The 23,821-nt window shown below is 47.2% G+C and overlaps 1 protein-coding gene across 1 annotated transcript in view; it reads right to left on the bottom strand.

Annotated features, from left to right (window-relative positions):
- Positions 1-23,821, bottom strand: part of EPHB1 (EPH receptor B1) — a 323,669-nt gene that overhangs the window by 259,383 nt on the left and 40,465 nt on the right. Inside the window, exon 6 of the mRNA XM_011373192.2 lies at positions 17,620-18,301. Coding sequence (XP_011371494.2) covers positions 17,620-18,301 — 682 coding nt within the window. The remainder of the gene's footprint in view (positions 1-17,619; positions 18,302-23,821) is intronic.

Raw genomic sequence — 23,821 nt, 5'->3', positions numbered from 1 at the left:
AATCCCATATTCAACAAAATGACTTGTATCCAAAATACATAAAGAAATCTCAACTCTCAATAGTAAGAAAAGAACCTAATTAAAACATGGGCAAAAATGTTGAATAAACACTTCAGCAAAGAGTACAAACAGACGGGCAATAAGCACACAAAAGATATTCAACATCATTATTCACTAGAGAAATGAAATTACAACTACCGTGAGATACTAGGACACACCAGTTAGAATGGCTAAAATAAAAAACGACACTACCAAGAGCTGACACCTCTGTGCTAGAGTCAGGTCCACCGTGTATGGACTCCTGAAAAGTTCAGTTTGAGACCTCATCCCAGAATCATGGGATTCTCCCAGTAGATTCCAGTGGGGTCATTCTCTCAAGCGTAGCCATCACTTTAAACAGCCCCCATGGAAGAGAACGAACTCATTGTCATCCTTCTGTCCAGGTTCTATTTCCTTTTCCTTTCTTCCTCCCTGACTAGTTAGTACCAATGTGTATTATAATGAGGTTTCTACTGTTCTCATCTTCATTTGTTTACATTCACTAGAAATCGGAAAATTATCTCATTTTTTCAATGCACAAGGCACCTACATCAAAATCTTTACATACCTGTGACATCAGTCCACTCATCTTATGCCTGGAGAAATTGCACCTCTAGAGAGACTGAGTCACCAAGTAACTCTCCCTTCCTATAACTGAGAGCACCTCCAGGCCTTCAGCTTGAGCCTGGCTGAATGAAGCAGGGGACAGCTCCATTTTAAGCCATGGCAGAACTGCCAGGCAGGTGGCCCCGGCCCCGGCTGCTGTGGTATCCGGAACCTTCTGTGAGTGTGAAGTGAGTTTGAGGAGTTCAGGGTTGGAGCAGGGTCCTGTCCTAATACTGGCGGCCGTTCCCCCAGTCACACACCAGGGAGCCAGCCCTTCAGTACCATGCATCAAGATGGCTCCTGGCAAACTTAATGACACAGGGTTGGGAAAGAAATTGCCTGATGAACCAAGAATAGGATTGAGTGACAGAAAGTCCTGATTTATCAGAGGATATTTTCCAAGCTGGGGCTTCCTGATGACTCGGCTGCTTCTACATGGGGAAGCTCCCCTGTCAGCCAGCCCTGCCTGGGAAGAGAAGTCAGTGATTTCCCACTCTCTATCAGCCAGAACAAAAACTGCCAATAAAAGGATACACTTAAATGTCCCCACCCCCCAGAATAGAAACTATTGTTTGCTGGGCTTTTGAGAGAGTGAAAAAGATAAGACGAGCTAGGATAGGTGGACAATCGTGGTGGGAGTTTACAAGAAACTCTCATTTTTTTGTTTCCTCCTCTTCTTTGATGGTAGGTTAAGACAAAGCCCCTCTTCACCATTCCGAAGAATAAGATCTGTTGCTTATTTTGTCAAAATATCCCTCGAAAGTCCCTTCAGGGCCCCCCTTATCCTTCCCTCGCTGGCTCTTAAAAGCGGGCCGATATGCACCGGAGCTAGCCTCTCTGCTATATCCCTCTTTCAGGCTCACTCTCATTCTCTTGCTCTAATTAGCAACTGCTTTTTTATTTTTGTATGCACATTCAAAGACAGAGAGCTAGGGGGAGAATGAAAGGGAGAAAGCAAAGGTCTGTGTGAAAGGAGAGAGCAGATGGCTTCTCCCTCACCCCCCTCTGTGTACCCAGGCCCCCGTGTTGGCAAACAGCACACAATGTCTGTCTACAGAGCCCTTTGTGGTCCAGAAGGAAGGGCCAGCATGCAGTTATAGGCAGGGAAGGAGATGTGGGGGAAAGGCCTGGAGAGGCCTGGCCACTGGGGGAAGCCAGGGTAGGGAGAGAGGATTAGAGCCATCATCCCTTGGGATGACCAGGGGCAGCCACCTCTGCCTCCTCCTCCTGGGTCAGGAAAAAGTAGGTGTAGAAATATCCAATTGGCTGCACACTGATGCCCTCAGCTCTCTGGGTGGCAAATCCACTGCCCTCAAGGCTGTAGAAAGTCCTTAGAGGGAAGGAGATCTGCTACTCCTTTGGCACTGTTAGTTCACATTTAGACTACAGGTGGGCCAGGAGCTGGCAGTAAGCATACCTTGATGGGGCTCAGAGGAAAGAAGGGTGGAAAGACCAGTCTCCAAGGATGGAACATTCTCCCAAATAACTGAGTTTTCATTAGAGGAAGTTCTTAAGTAAGTGGGCAGGGTAAGTGGGCAGAGAGCCCCACCAAGGGGAAGGGCATCGTCAACCTAAAAGGCCGACTCAGTCACTGTGACTGGGGAGGTTAAAGTCAACAACGAACAGCTTTGGTTGCCGGGCCTTCATAAGCAGCTGGACTGAAAGATTTAAAAGATGGTAGGGAAAAAAAAGGAAGCTTGAAAGAATTCTCATAAGCCAAGAATAATCAAGAATGGAGTCAAAAAAGCTGAAAGAATCAGAGTATGCTCCAGAAAAATAGAGAAATGAGCACAGAGAAGAAGGGTATTCTATAAAGGCACTTAAAAAAAGCTATTGTTATTTTTAATCAATGATCTTATTATCAATACATGGGATTATCTATTAATTTGATGACAAAAACCACTCTTGCAATATTTACAATTGCTTTCAATGAGAAACATTGATTTCTTGTATTTAACAATATGAAAGAATTCGTTTTTTATTGCAATTTGCATCTAAACGGTTTCCTAGGGGGAAAAAATAAAAACAATGAATGGAAATAGTCATCGATTCATTAAAATACTACCAATGGAATGTGTTTTCTCTTTTCTCTTTTCGAAGCAAGTCCAGAGAGAAGACAGACAAGGGAATAGAATAAGTGAAGGAAAAGGAAACGAAAGAGATAAATGGCCAAGACACAGAGGGGAAGACAAACAGAACCAGTGAGAAAGAAAAGTCTCAAGTGACAAAGGTCTCCACATTTGAATGAATGTAGCCATGTGTGTGACAGACCAAATAGAAACCCTCAAATCGCCTAATTCCCAGAACAGGCAAAATTTTGCCAAGTTCATGATTTGGCAGAGTTCTTGCATATTCCATACAATTTCCATGAGAAGCTCTATCCATCTTGTACAAAGAGCAGATTGTCATTTTCCACTTGAAATACACACGTTGCACTGACCTTATGTCCTCTGTCAAACAGAGACACTATCACCAACTTTTAGTGAAAGGGTTTCATGATGTATGGGCTTGCAACCATTCTGTTGATTTTGTTCTGTGTATGTGTGCACAATGTGTCACTATATTGGACAACAGACAGACAAGGCCTCTGCCATCACTGGTTACTTCCTCCATCTGGGCCTGCCATCATCACCTCTCCAAGTACATGTCTTGTCAGCGGACCTGTTCCTGGTTCCTGACTGGTTTCTACAGAGCTTACAGTGCCGCTGGGATGTTTTCTTACACACACTAACGCAAAGCCTTTCTTCCTCAGCTCACACCCTGCTTCCACAAATTTTGTTTTCGATGTGTTTTATTTTGTTCTCATTTAACAGATGGCACAGAGTAGGCATTTGGGATGCATAGAAGCATCAGGCGTGGCCCTGCCAATGAGAAGCTCAGGCAGAAGAGCGAGAGAGAGAGAGAGAGAGCTGGGCTGACGATGGAGATGAGGGGGGCATTGAGTGCACCTTCATTTCATTCTTGCCAATGAGCACAATCACTCCATGAACTCCACGGCTAGTTCATCCCTAGCTGATGGTTAATGCAGATCAAACTCTGATCACTTTTCTTTGGGTACCCTAGTAAAGGTCTGTATCTCAGCCCAAATGGGACACTGAAGCCTCAGCTGCCATCACAAATCACAGATCTGCCCTTAAGCAGATCTTGCTCTTCTCCAGCGGGGGGAGGAGTAGAGAACAGTGGTTATCAGCTGAGCTTCAGAGTCCTCCGCTATTTGACCTTGGCAATGTTACTTAGCTTCTCTGTGCCTCAGTATCTTCAACTGAAAAATGAGGATGATGATCATGTGTACCTTATAGGGCTATTGTGAGGATTTAAGAGAGGATGTAGGAAAAGAATTTGGCAGAGCATCTGGTACATAATGAGTGCTCTATAAATGATAGTAATGCTGTATTAGTGTTTCCATGCAAGCTGGAAGCCAATTCAGAAGTTTGCTTCATATCCAAATTATAACCATCGCCACGAGCTGACAACAAAATGTGGGGCTGCCTTGAAGAGAGTATAAGCTGCTTTTTTAGCCAAGGTGAACAGGGCAAGTCAGCATTCTTTTCAAACATCAGTCATTTGCATATTATCTTTATTGCTTTTTTGCCATAGCTACATGCCAGGTTTTTAATTTATTATTTATTTTATTATTTCTCTTTAAGTTGTCTCATTTTTTAGACTGAATATAGTTACTGCTAATGGAAAGGTAGTGAGGAAGGGATGGAGGGAAGAAGGAAAGGAGGGGAGTGGAGAGGAGAAGAGAGGTACGACATCCGTGGCCCCAGAGAGAAGGAACTGCCCCAGAGCTGGAAGGCAAAAAACAAAAAGAGATGGAGGCAGCGGGCAGCAACCCAGAGCTAAGACAACACTCCCTGGCAGAAGCAGAGCCTGGGGCTTCAGCAGGGCTGTAGGAAGGTGTGTGCCCCAGCCTGGGGCATAGACACCTGGTTAGGGATGGGAGTGACACTGATTCAGGGCTACCAAGGAAGGGGTGGCAGGTCTGGTGAGGGTGGGTTGGTGCAGAAATGAAGAAGAGGTAGAGGGGATCAGGTGGTGAGGGCTGGAGACCGGAAGGGAAAGCTGAAGAGGTCACTGGGGTGAGCTGAGGCCCAAAGCCCCAGAGGTAAGCTGGGAGAGTTAAAGGAAGGGATATGGGGTGAAGGGACTGGGTCAAAGGTGGTTTTTGAAAGATGCATGGGGCAGAGCCGGGCTGCAATAAGATGATCGGGGAGCTAAGAACAGGCCCCAGGGCAGAGGCAGAGAAGGAAGGATGGGAAAGCAAAATATGTTTCCCACCAAACCAGGTTAGGCTGGCTTTCCTGAGACTGGACCACGAGAATGGCATGGCCCTTCAGCACCAGGCCTGCTTTTGTCCTGTCCCATCTGCAGACCTTTCACCTACCACCGTCTGGAAAATGCTGAAATAGGTGCACGGCAGGTACCAAAATACCCTGATGCTAGAGGTGGGCAAAGAACACATGAAAGGTTGAATGCAGGGCAAGAGGGAATGGCACAGAGACCAGTGAAGGGTGGACCACGTCATCGAGTGAGCAAACCCCAAACTGTCTGCAACATGCACAACTCACCTGATTTAATGATGCATTATATAGGGAAGTTTGTGTCTCAACTCCTGGGCAACTCATGAAACTTTGCCATGTTCAATAGCCCTTATAGCAAGACAAATGCAAATTGAAACCACAATGGGATGCAGATTTTCATCTATCAGAATGGCAAAGATAAAAATGATTGCTATTTTATTATCTTGGCAAAAAATATAGGGAATAGGAACTCTCTTACATTGTTGGCGAAAGCAAAAATTGGTAAAAAAAAAAAATGCCTTTTTTGGAGGACTATTTGGGAATATCTATAGAAATTAAATATTTATAGACTCTGATTCAGCAATTTTACTTTAAGAATTTATTCATTCTTAGCTCTTAGAAAAATGCTTGGCACATAGAGAGTCCTCAATAAATATTCGCTGAATAAATTAATTCATGAATTTGTCTCACGGATATGTTCACAAGTAAGTGCAAAGATGAATGAATGTACAAAGATGTTTGTGAAAACATTGTTTAGAACCGGCAGGTAACAGGGAGCAACCTAAATGTATATAAATGAAGGGCCAGTTAAATTAAGGTATATCCATACAATGGAATACTACACAATCATTGGAAAGAATGAGGCAGATTTCTATGTAATAAAACCAAACTACTGCTAACCTTCACTGTTAAGGAAAAAAGGGGATAGGAGAAACTAGATGAAACCCTGTGCAGTATGCCCCAGGCAGGTAGGGGAAGGGTCTGTCTGTATCCTGGGTATGCAAAGGCATGGACCCCCTCTGCAAGAGAATATCAGAAACTAATAGTGGGAGACCCCGGTGAGGACTAGAGTTGGGGGGAAACTTACTTTTCATACATATTATCTGTTCAAAACATTCAAAAAGTAATAACAACAACAAAAGGTAACTTGGGAGAAGGGAGATCTACGTAAGAGTTCCACCACAGGGACTGGAGCAGTGGGCTCCCGATTCATTTCAATACTAGGAAGAAGGGCTCAGAGATGAACCAGGCTGCCTCAGGAAGTGTCAGTGCCCAATCACTGGAAGTGTCTCAAATCAGGCTGGGGGGCCGCTGTGGGAAAACAAAGTAAGTGTCACCCGGTAAGCTGGACTCACTGTCCTCAAAGGTCTTATCTAGTGGGAGAGGCGATTCTCTATTGGGTTTTCCAGGGCAACAGAGCCACTTGTGGGCCCCTTGTCCTCTGGACATTGCAAGCACTTTCTAAGAGCTAAGAAAGTAGCAAATTCTTAAAAATTTTCAATCTGAGTACATTAGTATAAAGGGCCTGGAATAAGTAGGTGCCCATTATGTACCTAAAGAAAGAATGAGCACAGGGATTACTCACTCCACAAGAACTCATGAGTGGAATTTAACTTGACTGGAGAACATGAGGCCAGAACCACAGAGGCCTGCAAGGAGATGACCAGAGCAGTCCCCCAAGGGTCATACCCGAAGACCAGGTAACTCTAGCCCCTGCTAGAAATGTGTGACTGTAGGGCTACACCAGACAGAGACTGGGGCAAGCCAGAAACCAAAGGGCCAGTGTCCTTGTCCAGTCCTTCTTCTGAACTGGGACCTAAACTCAATGAAAACCCTCATTGGGGCTGGGTTTGACCCTCCCTGATCCTGAACTTCTGTCCTGTGATTCCAGAGAGCCTCCTGAGGCCCCCCACATTGCCTCCTTCCGCTTACTAGCCTCTCCAGGGCCTGATGTGGCCGCACTGATTTCCTCCTGACATCCCTAGCCATGAGAGTAGGCATGCATGCCTGACGCACGCACACACACACACACACACACGGATGAGTACTGCACACCTGAAGATGCACAGTCTCATCCTGCAGCAGGCTGGGTGTGCAAACAGGAAGATGGGATACTCTCTGTCTTATGGGATAGCTCCTGGGGCCCAGAGCAGACCCAGACATACTCCTCTTTGCTAAGCCACATCTCCCAATATTAGCCTGCCCTGCCTTATTAACTGGCCCTCAAAATAAAAGTAGAGGCTCAGTTGTCTTCCCAGGTAACTAGTACTCAAACTCTTAGACGAGCCATCAAGGAGTGTGTAGATAGGACATCTACAGGAAGAGACCTCTCCCTGGAGAAAGGCCAAGACTGCCCCTCTCTCAATGTCCTCATCCAAGCCCTGTTGGCAAAACGAGGCTTGCTCCTTAGGGTTTGCCTGAGTTTGGGATGCAGTCCTTCTCCATCTGCAAAAGACCTTGCCAGACTCCTCAAGGTCTTCTTCACCCCATTGCCTTGAGAGAGAACTGAGGCCCAGGAGCAGTGTGCGCTGTCAACAGAGTTTGTCAATGGCCACAAGCAGTGAGAACAGAACTCGGTCTCTCAGAGTTCTCCAGGGCCCAGATCTGAAGGACCCTACTCCAGACAGGTTCAGATTCAGAATGATTTTTCATCTCCACTCTTCGCGCTCAAAAGTGATGGTTCTCCCTTCAGGCAAGGAAGTTTATGCAGATGTTTGCACTCAATTTCTGCAGAAAAGGCTGTCCAGCTCCAAAGAGAGATGGGGACAGAAAGCAAAGCGGGTAAATCTGACCACAGCCCTGCCTGAACTGGTTTTCAGCCCTGGGAGCCCATGCTGGTCCTTGATGCAGATATGCAGATTAGGGAGCCACAACCAGGCCTCTAGCCTGCAGCTCCACCATCTCCCTCTGTCCTTAGAGCCTCAGACCTCATCCTTCCTAGGGAGTTTGGGGTTGCCCCCGCCCCAAGACACCATGCATACCTTTGGATGGTTCATGGACAGGTCAACATGTCAGAGCATCTGGAGAGATAGTACTTCTCCCAGAGAGGTTCGAATTACGATGGTGATAGTCAGCACAGAGCACGGTGCTATACAATGGGGAAACACAACCACAGAGCATGGCTCCAGGGAGTGCCCAGAACCCAGAGAAGATTGAAATTCTTGAAAAATACAAGTTGTGTTTTTAAGGATGAGTAATTTCAACAACATTCAGTCTCAGAAGCTCTGCAGATGGCTGCCTCCCAAGACCTGAGTTCTGATCCTGGCTGTGACGTTAACTAGCTAGGGCTCTCTAGACTGGTGCCCAGAAATACTCCCTGGCTGCCCTCCGTCTATGGATAATGAGGTGGTCAGAATAGATGGTCTCTCAGCCCACATACTCTCGCCTCAGCTGGGGCAGTTTCAGACTCTATAGTTCCTCATGGGCCAATGATGGGGCAGTAGGTGGTGGCACCAGGGCCCCAGCTGGACTGCTAGCCCAGCAATGCTTTCACTATCTACAGCACCTCAATAATGACTATATGGTGGCTTTTTTTGTCATCTTTGATAGCACATATTTATTAAGTCATGAACGTCCACCCAGGGGGGCAGCTCTCATGCACAGAACATTGCCCAATCATTCTCAGGAACTCTAGCACTGACCTGAGAGAATCATGATTGTTTGTTCAGCATCAAAGGGATTTGAGTGCTACCTCTGTCTTTCAAAGGCAGAAGGGGCAATGCCAAGCACAAAGGGATCTGGAACCCAGAACTACCCGCTCTGCCTCCTTGCTATCTTCAGAGCCTGGGACCAAGTCGCCATGGCTGGCATGCTGGAGTCGGTGTGGCAGAGGGTCGTCCTTCTAGCTCTGTTTGCTGTTGCTCATGCTGGTGTCACAGCCCATTACACCCAGCCAATTACATCAGATTTCTCTCTGGAAAGCACTGGGCAGGGCCACCACAGGGATTAGAGGAGGCCTGAGAGGTTTCTAAATGAAGTTGCCTGTTGGGAAATCCTATTATAAAGCTCATCTTACAGGGTTGCGATGTTAATGACCTTGGCCTCCTTGGGCCCTGAGCAGAGCTGGTCTCCCTGCGGCTTGAGAAGAAGCTGTCTGGGCTGTGGCCTTCCTCTTACTCACCAGCCAACTGCTGATGGGCAAAAGAGAGCAGAAATGGTGCTCTCTGAATGTGGCTGCTAGAGCAGTACCCCCTCACACACACACACACACACACACACTCAGGCCCCCACCTTCTCTTTTAGCTTCCAGAATGAGAAGGCAGGTGGAGGGAGACTCGGGGCTGGGACCAGTAATCCTAACGGAGATCGAAACAGGCCCCAGAAACTCCTTTTTCCAAGAGGAGCTAACTTAGATACATTTTTCTCCGCCTTTGAATCCAGCAGATTTTTCATCTCAACTCCCCCAGGCTTATAAATTGGCTCATCTCAGCTGCTCAAGTTGACAAAGGCACCGAAACTGTTGAAAGGTTCAAAATGTCCCTTGGGTTTCCAAGCATGAAAGAATTTACATGTAGGTGGAAAATTACCATGGAAAAAAGTCTACATTCGGAGAGAGGAGAAGAGTCAAGTGGACTCAGAAAGAGAGGAGACCTCTAAGGAGAAGGCAGGGAAGTGTCTGGCCTGAAGAGTGCCTTGGGAGGGCTGCACAAGGCAGTGACCTTGAGGTTTCAGCCCACAATTCAGGGCTTTGACAGATTCATGGGGAGTGAGAGAGACACAAAACAGGGAGACAGATGAACCAAGAACTGCTCTGTTGTTCTTCAGGAGTCGTCAAAGCCCTGACAACATCCAGAGTTGGACTGGTCATAGCTGCCCTGAGAGTCTCCTGGAAAAGGCAGGTAGACTCCTGGTTACAGAACCCGAATTCTCAGCCCCAACTCTGATTGGCAGGCTCTGAGCAGGGCATGGGAAGCCTACAGGTTTGATGTGCCCTTGAGCACAGTAGCGGTACCTCTGCTATTCTGAGGACAGTCCTGAGTGAACAGTTGGTGCTAGACAGCTACCAGGAAGGTTGCTCTTTCCCTGTAACCCCAGGACAGTCCACCCTCAGCATTCTGCCCCTGTCTCCTCGGCCCAGAGCCTTTCCCAGGCTTCCTAGCAGCTGAGGTGCCAGTCTATACCATCTGGCCTCATTGGGGCCCCGCACAGCCTCCCCATAGTCTCCAGGCCCTACTCAAGGTGCATCGATGCTCTGTGAATCTGTTCCCTATCAGTCTACAGGCCTCATGCTCAGCCCACTCAGCCTCTAGCCTGCTTCTGCAGTCTCTATTTCCAGACTTCCTCTATGTCCCCTCAGGTACTCGGGTCTACCCTTTCTACAAATCCCACAAGCCCAAGGATGCCATCAGTGAGATCTCCTGGGGCCCGTTTCTTCTAGACTCCAGCTACATAGATGGTCCTGCTCTGGAGCTTACACCCAGGGTACATGGCTTGGGCCCAAAGTCTCATAAGGGGGAACCTGGGAATGTCGTTTTATAAAACCTTTCCTGTGGGTTCTCATACCCACCCTGGGGTCAAGAATCACTGCTTCATAAGACCATCATTCTCTCTCAGGCTTGGGGAGTCTTCTTTCCCTACTCAGACCTCCAGCTAAAAAGATCGCCTACCTAGACCACTGGCTTCAAGGCAGGCTGCATGAGCCACACCTTTCACATCCATTGACCTGTAGAGAGATAGTAGTCACGCCTATGTACTGATATCATTAACCACTGCTTGACAATCATGGAGCTGGACCTGAGCAGGTAGGTAAACGACTGAACATTTAGGACTGTTGCGAACCTGTGTCTCTGGGTGGGAGCACCACATGCCAACTTCATTCAAGAATCTTATTCCCTTAGTAACCAGAGTCAGGTGGTATGCTTTAGGACTTGAGGGCAATGACATCTGGCAATATATGGCATTGCAAGCCTTACAGAGCATTCTCATATGCGTTAACCCACTTGATTGTCACACACCCTGAGAAGTAGGCCGAGAAGATAAGGCTACCAATGGGAAAAGACTTACCTAAAACTCATCCAGAAGTTCACAGCAGAGCCAGCACTAAAACCAACTCTTGTCTCAAAGTTAAGCCTCTTCTACCTGGACACACTCCCTTCCCCTTTTTATACACCTGCAGCCCCCCAGCAAGTGACAGCATTAAGAGTGAAGGCCGAGGTACCAACGGTCAGTGTGTACCCTCTGCAATGGTGAACCAAAGCTGGCCTGGACACCCTCAGGAGCAAGAGAAGATGGCATGGAGTGTTATGTATAGTACTGTCATTTCCTGAATCCTAACAGTGGCTAGAGGAAAGCTACTGAGGCAGCTCTCTCTGGAAGCTCAAAGGACTATGTCTAGGAGGGAAAGCCATGCCCTCAGGAAGCATTCAGGAGCAGAAGCAGATCTAAGCCCCATGGATACACTGCTCCAGCTAGGACCTGGCTGTCAGAGGCTGTCCCAGCACCTGGAACCCCTCTTTGGGGACCCATATGGCATACTGTAGCCCCCAAGCTTCTAATAGACAGGTAAGGGGTCTGCCCATGCCAGGTTCCCCCTAGCAACTGTCAGTCTCAGCACTGCCATCCTCCCCCGAGACCAACTTCAGCTGATGCAGTATTTTAGGCTCCTCCACACAGAGAGAGCTTGCCAAGCACAAACTCTTAGCCTTCCTGGCCCAGGGACAGTTAGGCTGCAGGGACTCACACAGGAAATAGTCTTAGCCATCAACCTGAACAGGAAAGGTGTGAGGGTAGGTAAAGACAAAGCCATGATTTTTCATTAATCCACTGTGCCATGAGCATAAAACTTGAAGTGGGGGCAGATGGGCCATTTTCCCGGTAATTAACAATTTCATAGAGACAAATGCATGATAGACTCAAAGTCACTGGCAGAGTCAGCAGGCTGCTGTACTTCTGTCTAATGGGTCCAACCTGTGTGTGCAAAAAGGATGAGTCAGGGACAGGCATTGGTCCACGGAGCCCTCAAGAAAATGTTTGAGCCACTTGCCGCACACCCCAATGCGCAAGCTTTCCCCACGGCTTCCTCTGCTTGCTCCTCAATCCTCTTCCCATCCTCTCCTGCTCACAGTAGGTACAGCTCTAGGCCAGGACTCCTTGCTGGCTGGGCTGCCTAACTGGTCTCTAGGTGCTTCTGTACAACCCAGCATCTGGTCACCATGACTTAGACAGGAGAGGGTTTAGCAGATGCAAAGTGAAAGTCAGGAGAATAAGGTTTCTACACATCATGAAAGTCTGTCATGCCAGAAAAAGAATAGAAAGGATATTCTTTCCAACACCCTGTAGATTCAACCCACGCAAAGGCCCAGATTCAAATATCCAGAAAAGAAAATTTATCAGAGCGACAACAGCGTGAATCACAGAATCACCCAGGCTTCACCAGCCCAGCTCTAGGGCACCAATTCTCAGGGCTGTGCTGGGAGAGCATAACTTGCCCTCCTCTTTTTCCTTCTCCAGAGCAGCTAAGGGAGGCTCACTCTTTCTCATTCACAATTCCTTGGCATCTGCCCTGTTCCATGCTCCTGGCCTCATGAGGATTGGCTGTACCACTGCAGAATTGCTGTGAACTGCCATGGTGCCCATCTGACAGCACAGCTTGAACACCCAAAATGGGTGAGCACCTTCCCTTGAAGAGACACCATGGGACCAATCACAAATCCTTTCACACATATTGCCCCCCCCAAGCCAAAAGGTACAAAGACTTGCAGGATCACCATCTATACCCAAGGCCCCCTCATCGCCTGAGGAAAGCCCACTGTGAGCCCAGGGAAGGGAGGTCTGGCTCAGCCAGTAAGGCCAGGTTACCAGTAAAGCCAAGAGCAAGGAATGTGGAAGATGTACCTTAAAGTTCTTGAGATAAAGAAACGGGGGCTTTTCTGCTCTTCTAGGGCATTGAGCTCAGCCAGGCTGATGGGCAGCAGGATCCGTGATGTCGCCTGATTGCCACTCCCCTCTCTCCGAAATGCCACCAAAATGCGACTGCCTGTGCCTCTGAAATGGCAAAGGGATGGTGCCCTAGGCTCCACATTTCCTCCACACTCCAATGAGTTTACAAGAAGGAGCTTACACCCAGGGTACATGGCTTGGGCCCAAAGTCTCATAAGGGGGAACCTGGGAATGTCGTTTTATAAAACCTTTCCTGTGGGTTCTCATACCCACCCTGGGGTCAAGAATCACTGCTTCATAAGACCATCATTCTCTCTCAGGCTTGGGGAGTCTTCTTTCCCTACTCAGACCTCCAGCTAAAAAGATCGCCTACCTAGACCACTGGCTTCAAGGCAGGCTGCATGAGCCACACCTTTCACATCCATTGACCTGTAGAGAGATAGTAGTCACGCCTATGTACTGATATCATTAACCACTGCTTGACAATCATGGAGCTGGACCTGAGCAGGTAGGTAAACGACTGAACATTTAGGACTGTTGCGAACCTGTGTCTCTGGGTGGGAGCACCACATGCCAACTTCATTCAAGAATCTTATTCCCTTAGTAACCAGAGTCAGGTGGTATGCTTTAGGACTTGAGGGCAATGACATCTGGCAATATATGGCATTGCAAGCCTTACAGAGCATTCTCATATGCGTTAACCCACTTGATTGTCACACACCCTGAGAAGTAGGCCGAGAAGATAAGGCTACCAATGGGAAAAGACTTACCTAAAACTCATCCAGAAGTTCACAGCAGAGCCAGCACTAAAACCAACTCTTGTCTCAAAGTTAAGCCTCTTCTACCTGGACACACTCCCTTCCCCTTTTTATACACCTGCAGCCCCCCAGCAAGTGACAGCATTAAGAGTGAAGGCCGAGGTACCAACGGTCAGTGTGTACCCTCTGCAATGGTGAACCAAAGCTGGCCTGGACACCCTCAGGAGCAAGAGAAGATGGCATGGAGTGTTATGTATAGTACTGTCATTTCCTGAATCCTAACAGTGGCTAGAGGAAAGCTACTGAGGCAGCTCTCTCTGGAAGCTCAAAGGACTATGTCTAGGAGGGAAAGCCATGCCCTCAGGAAGCATTCAGGAGCAGAAGCAGATCTAAGCCCCATGGATACACTGCTCCAGCTAGGACCTGGCTGTCAGAGGCTGTCCCAGCACCTGGAACCCCTCTTTGGGGACCCATATGGCATACTGTAGCCCCCAAGCTTCTAATAGACAGGTAAGGGGTCTGCCCATGCCAGGTTCCCCCTAGCAACTGTCAGTCTCAGCACTGCCATCCTCCCCCGAGACCAACTTCAGCTGATGCAGTATTTTAGGCTCCTCCACACAGAGAGAGCTTGCCAAGCACAAACTCTTAGCCTTCCTGGCCCAGGGACAGTTAGGCTGCAGGGACTCACACAGGAAATAGTCTTAGCCATCAACCTGAACAGGAAAGGTGTGAGGGTAGGTAAAGACAAAGCCATGATTTTTCATTAATTCACTGTGCCATGAGCATAAAACTTGAAGTGGGGGCAGATGGGCCATTTTCCCAGTAATTAACAATTTCATAGAGACAAATGCATGATAGACTCAAAGTCACTGGCAGAGTCAGCAGGCTGCTGTACTTCTGTCTAATGGGTCCAACCTGTGTGTGCAAAAAGGATGAGTCAGGGACAGGCATTGGTCCACGGAGCCCTCAAGAAAATGTTTGAGCCACTTGCCGCACACCCCAATGCGCAAGCTTTCCCCACGGCTTCCTCTGCTTGCTCCTCAATCCTCTTCCCACCCTCTCCTGCTCACAGTAGGTACAGCTCTAGGCCAGGACTCCTTGCTGGCTGGGCTGCCTAACTGGTCTCTAGGTGCTTCTGCACAACCCAGCATCTGGTCACCATGACTTAGACAGGAGAGGGTTTAGCAGATGCAAAGTGAAAGTCAGGAGAATAAGGTTTCTACACATCATGAAAGTCTGTCATGCCAGAAAAAGAATAGAAAGGATATTCTTTCCAACACCCTGTAGATTCAACCCACGCAAAGGCCCAGATTCAAATATCCAGAAAAGAAAATTTATCAGAGCGACAACAGTGTGAATCACAGAATCACCCAGGCTTCACCAGCCCAGCTCTAGAGCACCAATTCTCAGGGCTGTGCTGGGAGAGCATAACTTGCCCTCCTCTTTTTCCTTCTCCAGAGCAGCTAAGGGATGCTCACTCTTTCTCATTCACAATTCCTTGGCATCTGCCCTGTTCCATGCTCCTGGCCTCATGAGGATTGGCTGTACCACTGCAGAATTGCTGTGAACTGCCATGGTGCCCATCTGACAGCACAGCTTGAACACCCAAAATGGGTGAGCACCTTCCCTTGAAGAGACACCATGGGACCAATCACAAATCCTTTCACACATATTGCCCACCCCAAGCCAAAAGGTACAAAGACTTGCAGGATCACCATCTATACCCAAGGCCCCCTCATCGCCTGAGGAAAGCCCACTGTGAGCCCGGGGAAGGGAGGTCTGGCTCAGCCAGTAAGGCCAGGTTACCAGTAAAGCCAAGAGCAAGGAATGTGGAAGATGTACCTTAAAGTTCTTGAGATAAAGAAACGGGGGCTTTTCTGCTCTTCTAGGGCATTGAGCTCAGCCAGGCTGATGGGCAGCAGGATCTGTGATGTCGCCTGATTGCCACTCCCCTCTCTCCAAAATGCCACCAAAATGCGACTGCCTGTGCCTCTGAAATGGCAAAGGGATGGTGCCCTAGGCTCCACATTTCCTCCACACTCCAATGAGTTTACAAGAAGCAGTTTGTAAAGTCAAGCCAGGTTTACAATAGCTTTAGATTAGGAACGTCCCCCAAAAGTCCAGAGGGGGTTGGGGCTAAGGAGGTAGAATGAAAAGAAACCACTTAGATTTAAATATTTGTCCCCAGAGGTCCTCCCAGGACAACCACAGGAGGTGACTGACAAGCAGCATGGACAGCAGAACCCCCCGAAAGAGAAAAGTTCCAATTAGCCCAAAGAAATGAGCCTGTTCCCAGAGTCCCAATTAAATCAGAACCAATCAATGCTTGCTCAGGTTCCTGCCGTTCTGCTCAGGAAATAATGAGAAAAACGAGAGGGCCCCAGCCAGCAAGTGCGGCATGGCAGCCCTTTGAAGCCTTGAGAAATCACCCACGCTGTTACAAGTGTGCCTGGCAGCTGCTGCACCTGCCCCTTTAAGAACTCAGCCTGGTGCCTAAGTCTCCACTCAAACTCTGACAAATGCCAAAGAGGCACCTCCCGTCTATCCCCCAACCAATGAGACAAAGAAGAGCACTGTGGGACCAGGCCCGGCTGGTTTTAAAACTGTCTGTGTTGATTCATCACTTATCTGGCACTCTCCCCCCTCTGTTTCCACACCATCCATCACGGGTACCATAACCAAGAAATCCAATAAAGACACAAAGGCACAGCTCTCCACTCTCAACAGGCCTCAGAAAGGTTGTGTGAGGGCCCCTACCCTGGCAATTAGCTGAGTCCAAAGGATCACAGAGCTGATGGGCATTAGTGATCCCGTCTGTGCCCGGCATTTTGCCAGCATGTCTTTGGGGAAGGAGACATGCCAGGGATAGTCTGGTGCTCAGGCAGGATGGGGATGACAAGGAAGGATGGCTGGTATGAGGCTCACAATGAAGAAAGACGAGCTAATACAGCCCCCCACCTCCAAGTTGTCCCCAAAGGATTGGGGCCACCCGAGTGATAGCTTAGGGTCATTTCCAAGGTCTATATGGGAATGCATGCTCTTGAAAATCTCTGAAACTCTAAAGTCCACAAACAAAATGCAATAAAGGAAAGCAATCTTCTCCTCCCAAACTCTGGATTCCCCCATGTTCAGTTTCTACACACTTAGGCAACAGATGAGCCATGCAGCCTTTAGACCCTTCTATTCACTCCCAGAGAAGACAGACTCTTGAGCCAGGTTAGCACATGGACTGTCATGTATTGCACATGTTCTCCTTTGGACTGAGGAGAGCCAGTGTGAGCACACAGCACCCCGACCCCTACAAACTGCAAAGTTTGCATCACTCTGTACCATTCAGAAGCAAAGGTAAGATAACTCATGACACCATCTCACTCCCATTCTAATAGCTTCATCTCCTTCCAGGACACGCCAAAGCTAGGCTCGCTCCCTGCCCCAGGGCCTGGCATTGAGTCCCTGAAGGAAGACAGCCAAGCCAGAGGGCTTTGAGTTAATGAGCTACGTGGGTTCAGTACCAAGTTGAGTGCTGTGGGAGCTGGACTGAAATGAACTAAAATATTTTCCAAATTCAGTCACTTCGCAATTACCCTTGAGTGAACTGTCCATGACAACCCAAACTCTCCACGTCTCATAGCGTGGAGCTGAACAGGATGTGTGTGTGTGAGTGTGTGGATATGTGGGTGTGTATGCATGCATGTGCATATATGTATGTCAGAGAGAGAGAGAGAGAGAGAGAGAGAGAGAGAGAGAATGTCAATGTCCTCAAACTAAAAAAACTGAGTTCCGAATTATTATCTATCATTTGGAATTTTCCCCATGTCTTCCCCCTACATGAATACGAATATTCTGGTTGGACACAATTGGAAAATCATCAGGCCTAGTATTAGGGATGGAGGTTCCCCAGAGCCTTATAATATAAGAGTCATAGGGCTTGTCTGTTCCTATATAATCCAGAGCTGGAGATGGGGAAATTTTGCAGACTCAGCCCTGCCCCAAGTGAGTGAAAAGCAGAGGCCTCAAAAGGCCCCAAGGCTTACCCTTGCAGGCCACGCTGTTCTCGGCCTCATAGCCAGGCTTGCAGGTGCAGCGTCCAATGGGAACCATCCACTCCCCATCCCCGTTGCAGTAGAGTTTGATAGGTACGTCCACTTCCTCTGCGTTGGGGATGCATGTGCCCCGAGCGATCACCAGAGACGTGCTCTCCGCCCCTGTCATCGTCTCTGGGAATACTGCAAAATTTTGCACAATGCTGGGACACTTTTTGAAGAAGACACGAACAGAAAGAAGAGACATACAGGCTCCATAATCCTGGAAAGCAAGGTAAAAACCGTTCCGAGTAAGAGGTCCAAAGCTCCTGACTTCTGTGTTGACCTTCATCAACCTTCCCCCAAAGTCCACCTGGGAGAAGCTCTCATCTGCAGCAATGGTGTCTACTTTGAGGTAAGGGGCCTCAGACCAGAAGGCTGACTTCTTGGTGGCAATGACGGAGTCAGTCTCATAGTAGTACAAATTGAAGGTCTCCTTGCAGGAACCTGGGACGTTAGGGAGGCTGCTGCAGTCTCTCACAGTGAAACGCATCTCTGTGTAGATGCGATGGGCCCCCCGCCGGTTGATGAAGGTGGTTAGCAGCCAGTTGTTCTGGTTGGGCTCAAAGACGTTGCATACCTGGTAGGTGCGGATGGTGTTCAGGTTTTCATCATAGCCACTGACTTCTTCCCACTGTACCACGTGGGCCACAGGCGCACACATGCAAAAACACAAAATAGAGAGTGAGAAGACAAAGAGCAGCAGAGTGGAGGAGAAGCCTGGTGCTGGATTGGGGCCTTAAGAGCTCACCAGTCCAGCTGTTTGACCTGAGAAATGAACACATCGAACCCTAACCTGCTTGCTTTTAAAGCTCTCTTCTAAGCAGACTTCAGAATATTTCTCTGCAGCCCATCCCAAAATATGTTAGACTTCACTCTAGGAAGCCTTTCGTCATCTAACCCACAACTCTTATGCTGTGACTGTGGCTCATTACATCCATGGAAACAACCTGCAGCGTGTAGCCCCATGTGATGACAGGGACTTTCTTCCTCAATACCACAGCCTCTACTCTCAACAGCCACTCTATGGATTAGGAGTCCAGTTGCATGACAACCCCATCTTGGAAATCTTAATTACTCAACCTAATTTCTTTCTTGTGGTGAAACTCCATTATATCTCTGAAGAGCATGTAAACATAAAGCTTTTCAGAATTTCTCAACAAACTTAGATTCTCATAAACTTTTGTTTTATAACATCAACTCTTTGAAAGAGCCAGACTATGCTGGTAAGAGTAGGGATTGCCAAGAGAGATCCTTAATGGAGGGAATTAAGCTTCATTTTGTACAAATTTTGAGTAAGATGTGGTAGAAGAGAATGTTGGAAGGTATTACTTAGGGAGTAAGGAGAGACAATCAAGCTTCATGTCGGGGAAAAAGCTCTCATTTTTAGTAGCCCTGTAGATCGGAAGAAGAGGAGGAACAATGTGTTTATTAAGCGATGTCTCTCAATCTTCCCAGCAGTTCCCAATAGAACTAGATATTATTATCCCCAATTTACAGACAAAAAGATATCATGCAATTCATCCATGGTCATGTGGCCATAAAAGGAGATAGGGAGGAGAGGAGATAAATAGTGCTTTGAATGGCCAAAGAAATTTTCCAAATAACTTATTTTAGTAACAGGCAACATGGGGAGGGGGGCCCATGAAGGCATGGCTTCCTTAGCTTAGCCACTCTGGGCTAAGGGCCAAAGAATAATCTCTGGATCATTCTTCCTATGCTGAGAAAGGAAGCAGCTGCCCACACTGGGGCGGGGTGGGAGAGGCTTAGGACCCTGATCTCAAGAACTGGGAGTATTCCCAGAAAGTTTCAGGGTGTTTGCTAAAGAAGTAAAGGACAGAAGAAATTCAACTCCCTAAAGTAAAAAGGGAAAGTGAATTAAGATCCTTGACAATTTAGCAGTGGTGATAAAAGAAACCAAACAGTATCTGTTTCTTTAAATACTGTGATAATTGCTTATTATTCACAGTGTGGAGTTGAAATATATAAACTAGGATTCTTCATTCAAAGAGCTAAAAGCCAATTATGTGTCCAAGGGAAATACACCACAGTAGCTTCTTACACAGAATTATCTCCCTGTAGGACAAGGACAGCAGAAGCAAGGCTGTCTTTTAAACATGCACCAGGCATGGTGTGGAGGGAAAAAAAAGCACACGGAGAGCTGGTCCTGTACATCCAGGCCTATAAAGTGACCCCACAGCTACTCCAGCTGCCTGGGCCACCACTGACCACTGAGGCACCTGAGCCCTTCTTCCTCAGTCCCTCCCAGCACTCCCAGAGGGCCAGTTCCCTCCCTAGCCTGGAGTCCTTTGTAAGCTCCATCTGGGATCCTTGCACACGGCCACACTTCACCTGGACACTGCTTAACTTCTTACTATCTAGATGTCGAGGAGCCACTGTTCATTCCTTCTTTAAGACTGTATGTTTTATTTAAGTGTGTTTGTTAAACTTACGTTCTGCTCGCCTGGTTTTTTGGAACCAGAAAGCAAATATATTAGGAGAAAGTAGCTGGCAGTTGTTTCTATTCAAATTTCCAGACCTCTTTCCCTTTCCCCGGCAGCTTTGTAATAATGTTTTTTTCCCAGTTGACTGTACAAGATTTTTGAGAAGACAGGTTTATTTTGCTGTTCTGTAATTGTTTAACTGCAGCAGGTCCCATGATCCATTGTTTCAGTTGTGCTGTATAAGGTCTCAGCAGGAATGTGGGACCCCATTGTCAATGCACAGGTGAAGCTCATGGCCCCCATTTAGGCTGGGAGCCTAATCCCAGTCCCAGTTCATGACCCACTCAAGACTAACACAACTCTGCTGCATGGAAACAGGACTGGAAGCCCACCTTTCAGGGCTCACCTTGGCACTGAGACTGTCACCACCAGTAGGTCTTTAAATAGACAGAATGAGAATTTACACTCTCATGGAGCTGGGATATTGAGAACATTTATCTTAGAAAATGACACTGATTGGTATTATAACACCCAACAGAGGTAATTGTTTCAAACAGTAACCTCTCTGGGCCTCAGTTTTCTCATCTGTAAAATGAGGAATCACACTGGGTGACCTCGAGTCATAAAATTCTACCAATTTAATTGATTCCATGACAGCTCCTAAGGGAGTGATCAAAGCAAATTAGGGGGAATACAGCTGTATATTCACAGGGAAAGAATAGAGAGAAATTGAGAAAAAGGAAATAACTCCCCGTCGTTTGGAAAAAGGCCATCGCGGGGTCTCACATTCATTTCTGCCCCCATTTCATTCTTCTCCTGCCAGCGGGTGCTGCAAGGAGTTGGAAAAACAAATGATCAGATTGGACTAGGGGAGGTATAAATGCTTTCCAAGCAAGTGGCAATCAGGATGGGGGTTCTAAAGGCAGGCAAGAGTTTGGTAAATCAAGATGAGGGTGGAATGGCGTTCCCAGCAGGGGCCACAAATACTGTTATTTGTTTATGATACTTGGAATCAGTCTCATTGCTTTATAGTTATATACCTTGTTCATTTGTCAATGAAAAAAAATATTTACTGAATGCCAATGTTATGCCAGGCATTCCATTAGCCACTGGGGATACAGCAACATGAAGCTTATAATCTGGTGAGAGAAACGGATATTAAACAAATGGTTATTAAAATAACGACAATAATTACAATTGTGCTAACTGCTGCGAGGGAAAATTACAGGGTACCAAGAGAGGGGGGTGTACCTGATATACAGAGGAGTATCACGGAAGATCCTACCAACTGAGAGGGAACGGATGGCTAGAAGTTAGCCAGGAGACGTGCGTGTCTGCTGGGGGCAGAAAGGCGCAGAGCAGCTAAGCTGGGAACACTGAGTGCAGAGGTTCTGTGGTAGGGAGAAGTGGCCTCATGACACTGTGTGAGGAACCTGTGTGACAGAAGAGTCGTAAAAAGCTGCAGGTGGCAGGAATAAGACTAAGGGGAGGGGAGGTCTGGTCAAGAACTTTGAATTTCATCTTGAGACTAACTGGAAGTCATGGATGAGTTTAGGGAGGAAAAATATGGCTGATTAGAGACTAATTTTTAAAAGATTTCTCTGATACAAAGTACAAACTGGGTTGGAGTGCCCTTGAGTATATAGGAAGGACAACTGGATATCACTGCAGTAGTCCAGGCAAGAGATGATGGTGGGCTTGGACCAGACTGGTGGGGACTGGAAAGATATTTTGAGGTAGACTCTCTAGGTTCTCACTGAGCCGAGTGTGAACTGGAGCAAGGGTGGGGGACGGGGCGCACAGAAAGAAACTGGTTTGACCAGACCCAGTGAGCTACGTGTCCCTTTAATACTCTCATCATCAGTCTTGCCTTCTCAACGAGGCTTTAAGCCACCCTGTGTCCCCAGACACCATTTCCCAAACCCATAAAAATAGGAAGTTTTACCACTCTTGGTCTACTATCCCATTGTTGCCCAATTTCCTATTCAGGACCCCGTTTCTTTTATCCGAGGCCTGTGCTAGCTCCAATCCCTTCAAGGCGTTCTCACTGCTCGTCCAAAGCCAATGTCCTACAGGTCTCCACTTGGGCAGCTTCTCAGCCTCCAATTCTAGGTATTTGACATATTGCCTCCTGTGGTCTTTTCTGTAATTATCTCCTCCCATTAAAACAGCAGCAATACAGCATGATTTGCTTACCAGATTGGCAAAAATTAAAGATACGAATGTCAAGTCTCAGGAAGAATGTGGAGTACAAAGTTACTACTTACAGCCACCACCACCTCCTGAGATTTATGAATGCCTAGGGCACTTGCAGGTAACTGGGCCTCAGAGGATCAGGGGCTATGGACGATGCAGTAGCTTCCTCAGAATTTTCTCTGAGGGTGGCCTCTGGGAGCTTTGCACAGTCATGGTCGAAAGAAGAACTATTAATTGAGACTTGAAATTATCAGCAATCAGTGGGATGGGAGGCTCAGAGTCTGAAATAATTTGATTAAAAGAAAATAAGGTTCAAGACATTTCTTGAACATCTTTATTTGTTGAATAAGATTGTTAATGCCGCCTGCCAATCTAACTGAAGTCCTCCCTTTTTGGAGCTCTCGACTCTAATATGGCACCCAAGACCCTTTGTTAGTGTCCATTGACTAGTGAATGCATAAACAAAATATAATGTAGCCATACAATGGAATACTATTTGGAAATAAAATAGAATGAACTATTGGCACATGCAACGACATGGATAAACCTCCAAAACACTATGCTAAATAAAAGAAGCTGGACTCAAGAGACCACATATTGTATGATTCGACATACAGGAAATGCCCAGAAAAGGCAAATCTATAGATAGAAAAGTACCAGTATTTCCCTGGCACCAGAGGTGAGAATGGGGAGTGACTGCAAATGGGCATGAAGAATCTTTTTGGCAGGTAATGGAAATATTCTAAAATGGGATTACGGTGATAATTATACATACAACTCTGTGAACTTACTAAAAACCTATTGAGTTGTACACTGAAAATGAGTAAATTTTATGACATGTAACTAATATCTCAATATAGCTTTTAAAAAAACCCTTTATGTTATCTGGTCCAGCCTACACCCCAACATTGCTGGCCTGGTCTCTATCATGCTTAGAAAGCCTGGCTACACAGGCAGCTTCATGCCCCTGCTCATCTTATCCACTAAGTCAGTGATGCCCTTCTCACTCCTTTATCCTTGTGTCTCAAGTGACAAATATTCACTAAATCAAGTTTGTTTGCGGATGAATGAGTGATACCTAAGTTGGGGCAAAAGTGGCATCTAGAGCAGGCACAGATGGCCAAGGAAGCATCCCTATCACTGATACCAAGGGACTGGGTAGAATCGAGAGGGTGGTTCAAAGATGGAATCAGAATCTTAAGCCCAGGACCCCACTCAAAAACCACTTGATTTTCCAACCTGGAGTCAGGCTAGTATCAGACCAAAAATGCCTTCCATGTCCAACACACCCAATTTGTCACCACCACTTGCAATTTCTTCCAGGACATTATCCCTCCTATCTGGCCTCTCTCTTGCATTCCCATGGCCATGTGCTAGGGCTGGCATTACTTCCTGCCTGGACTAATGCCCTGGCCCACTGTTTGGTCAGAAATTAATGACAACAGACCATGAAGAAGATGGCAGGTGCTCGAGCTGGAGTCATCTCTCCTTTTACATCTGGACACTGAGACCAT

This window comes from Pteropus vampyrus, unplaced genomic scaffold (genome assembly GCF_000151845.1).
Source record: "Pteropus vampyrus isolate Shadow unplaced genomic scaffold, Pvam_2.0 Scaffold220, whole genome shotgun sequence".
Classification (NCBI taxonomy): Eukaryota; Metazoa; Chordata; class Mammalia; order Chiroptera; family Pteropodidae; genus Pteropus; species Pteropus vampyrus.
Note: the sequence above shows the minus strand (reverse complement) of the source record. Positions and strands in the feature narration are given on the sequence as shown.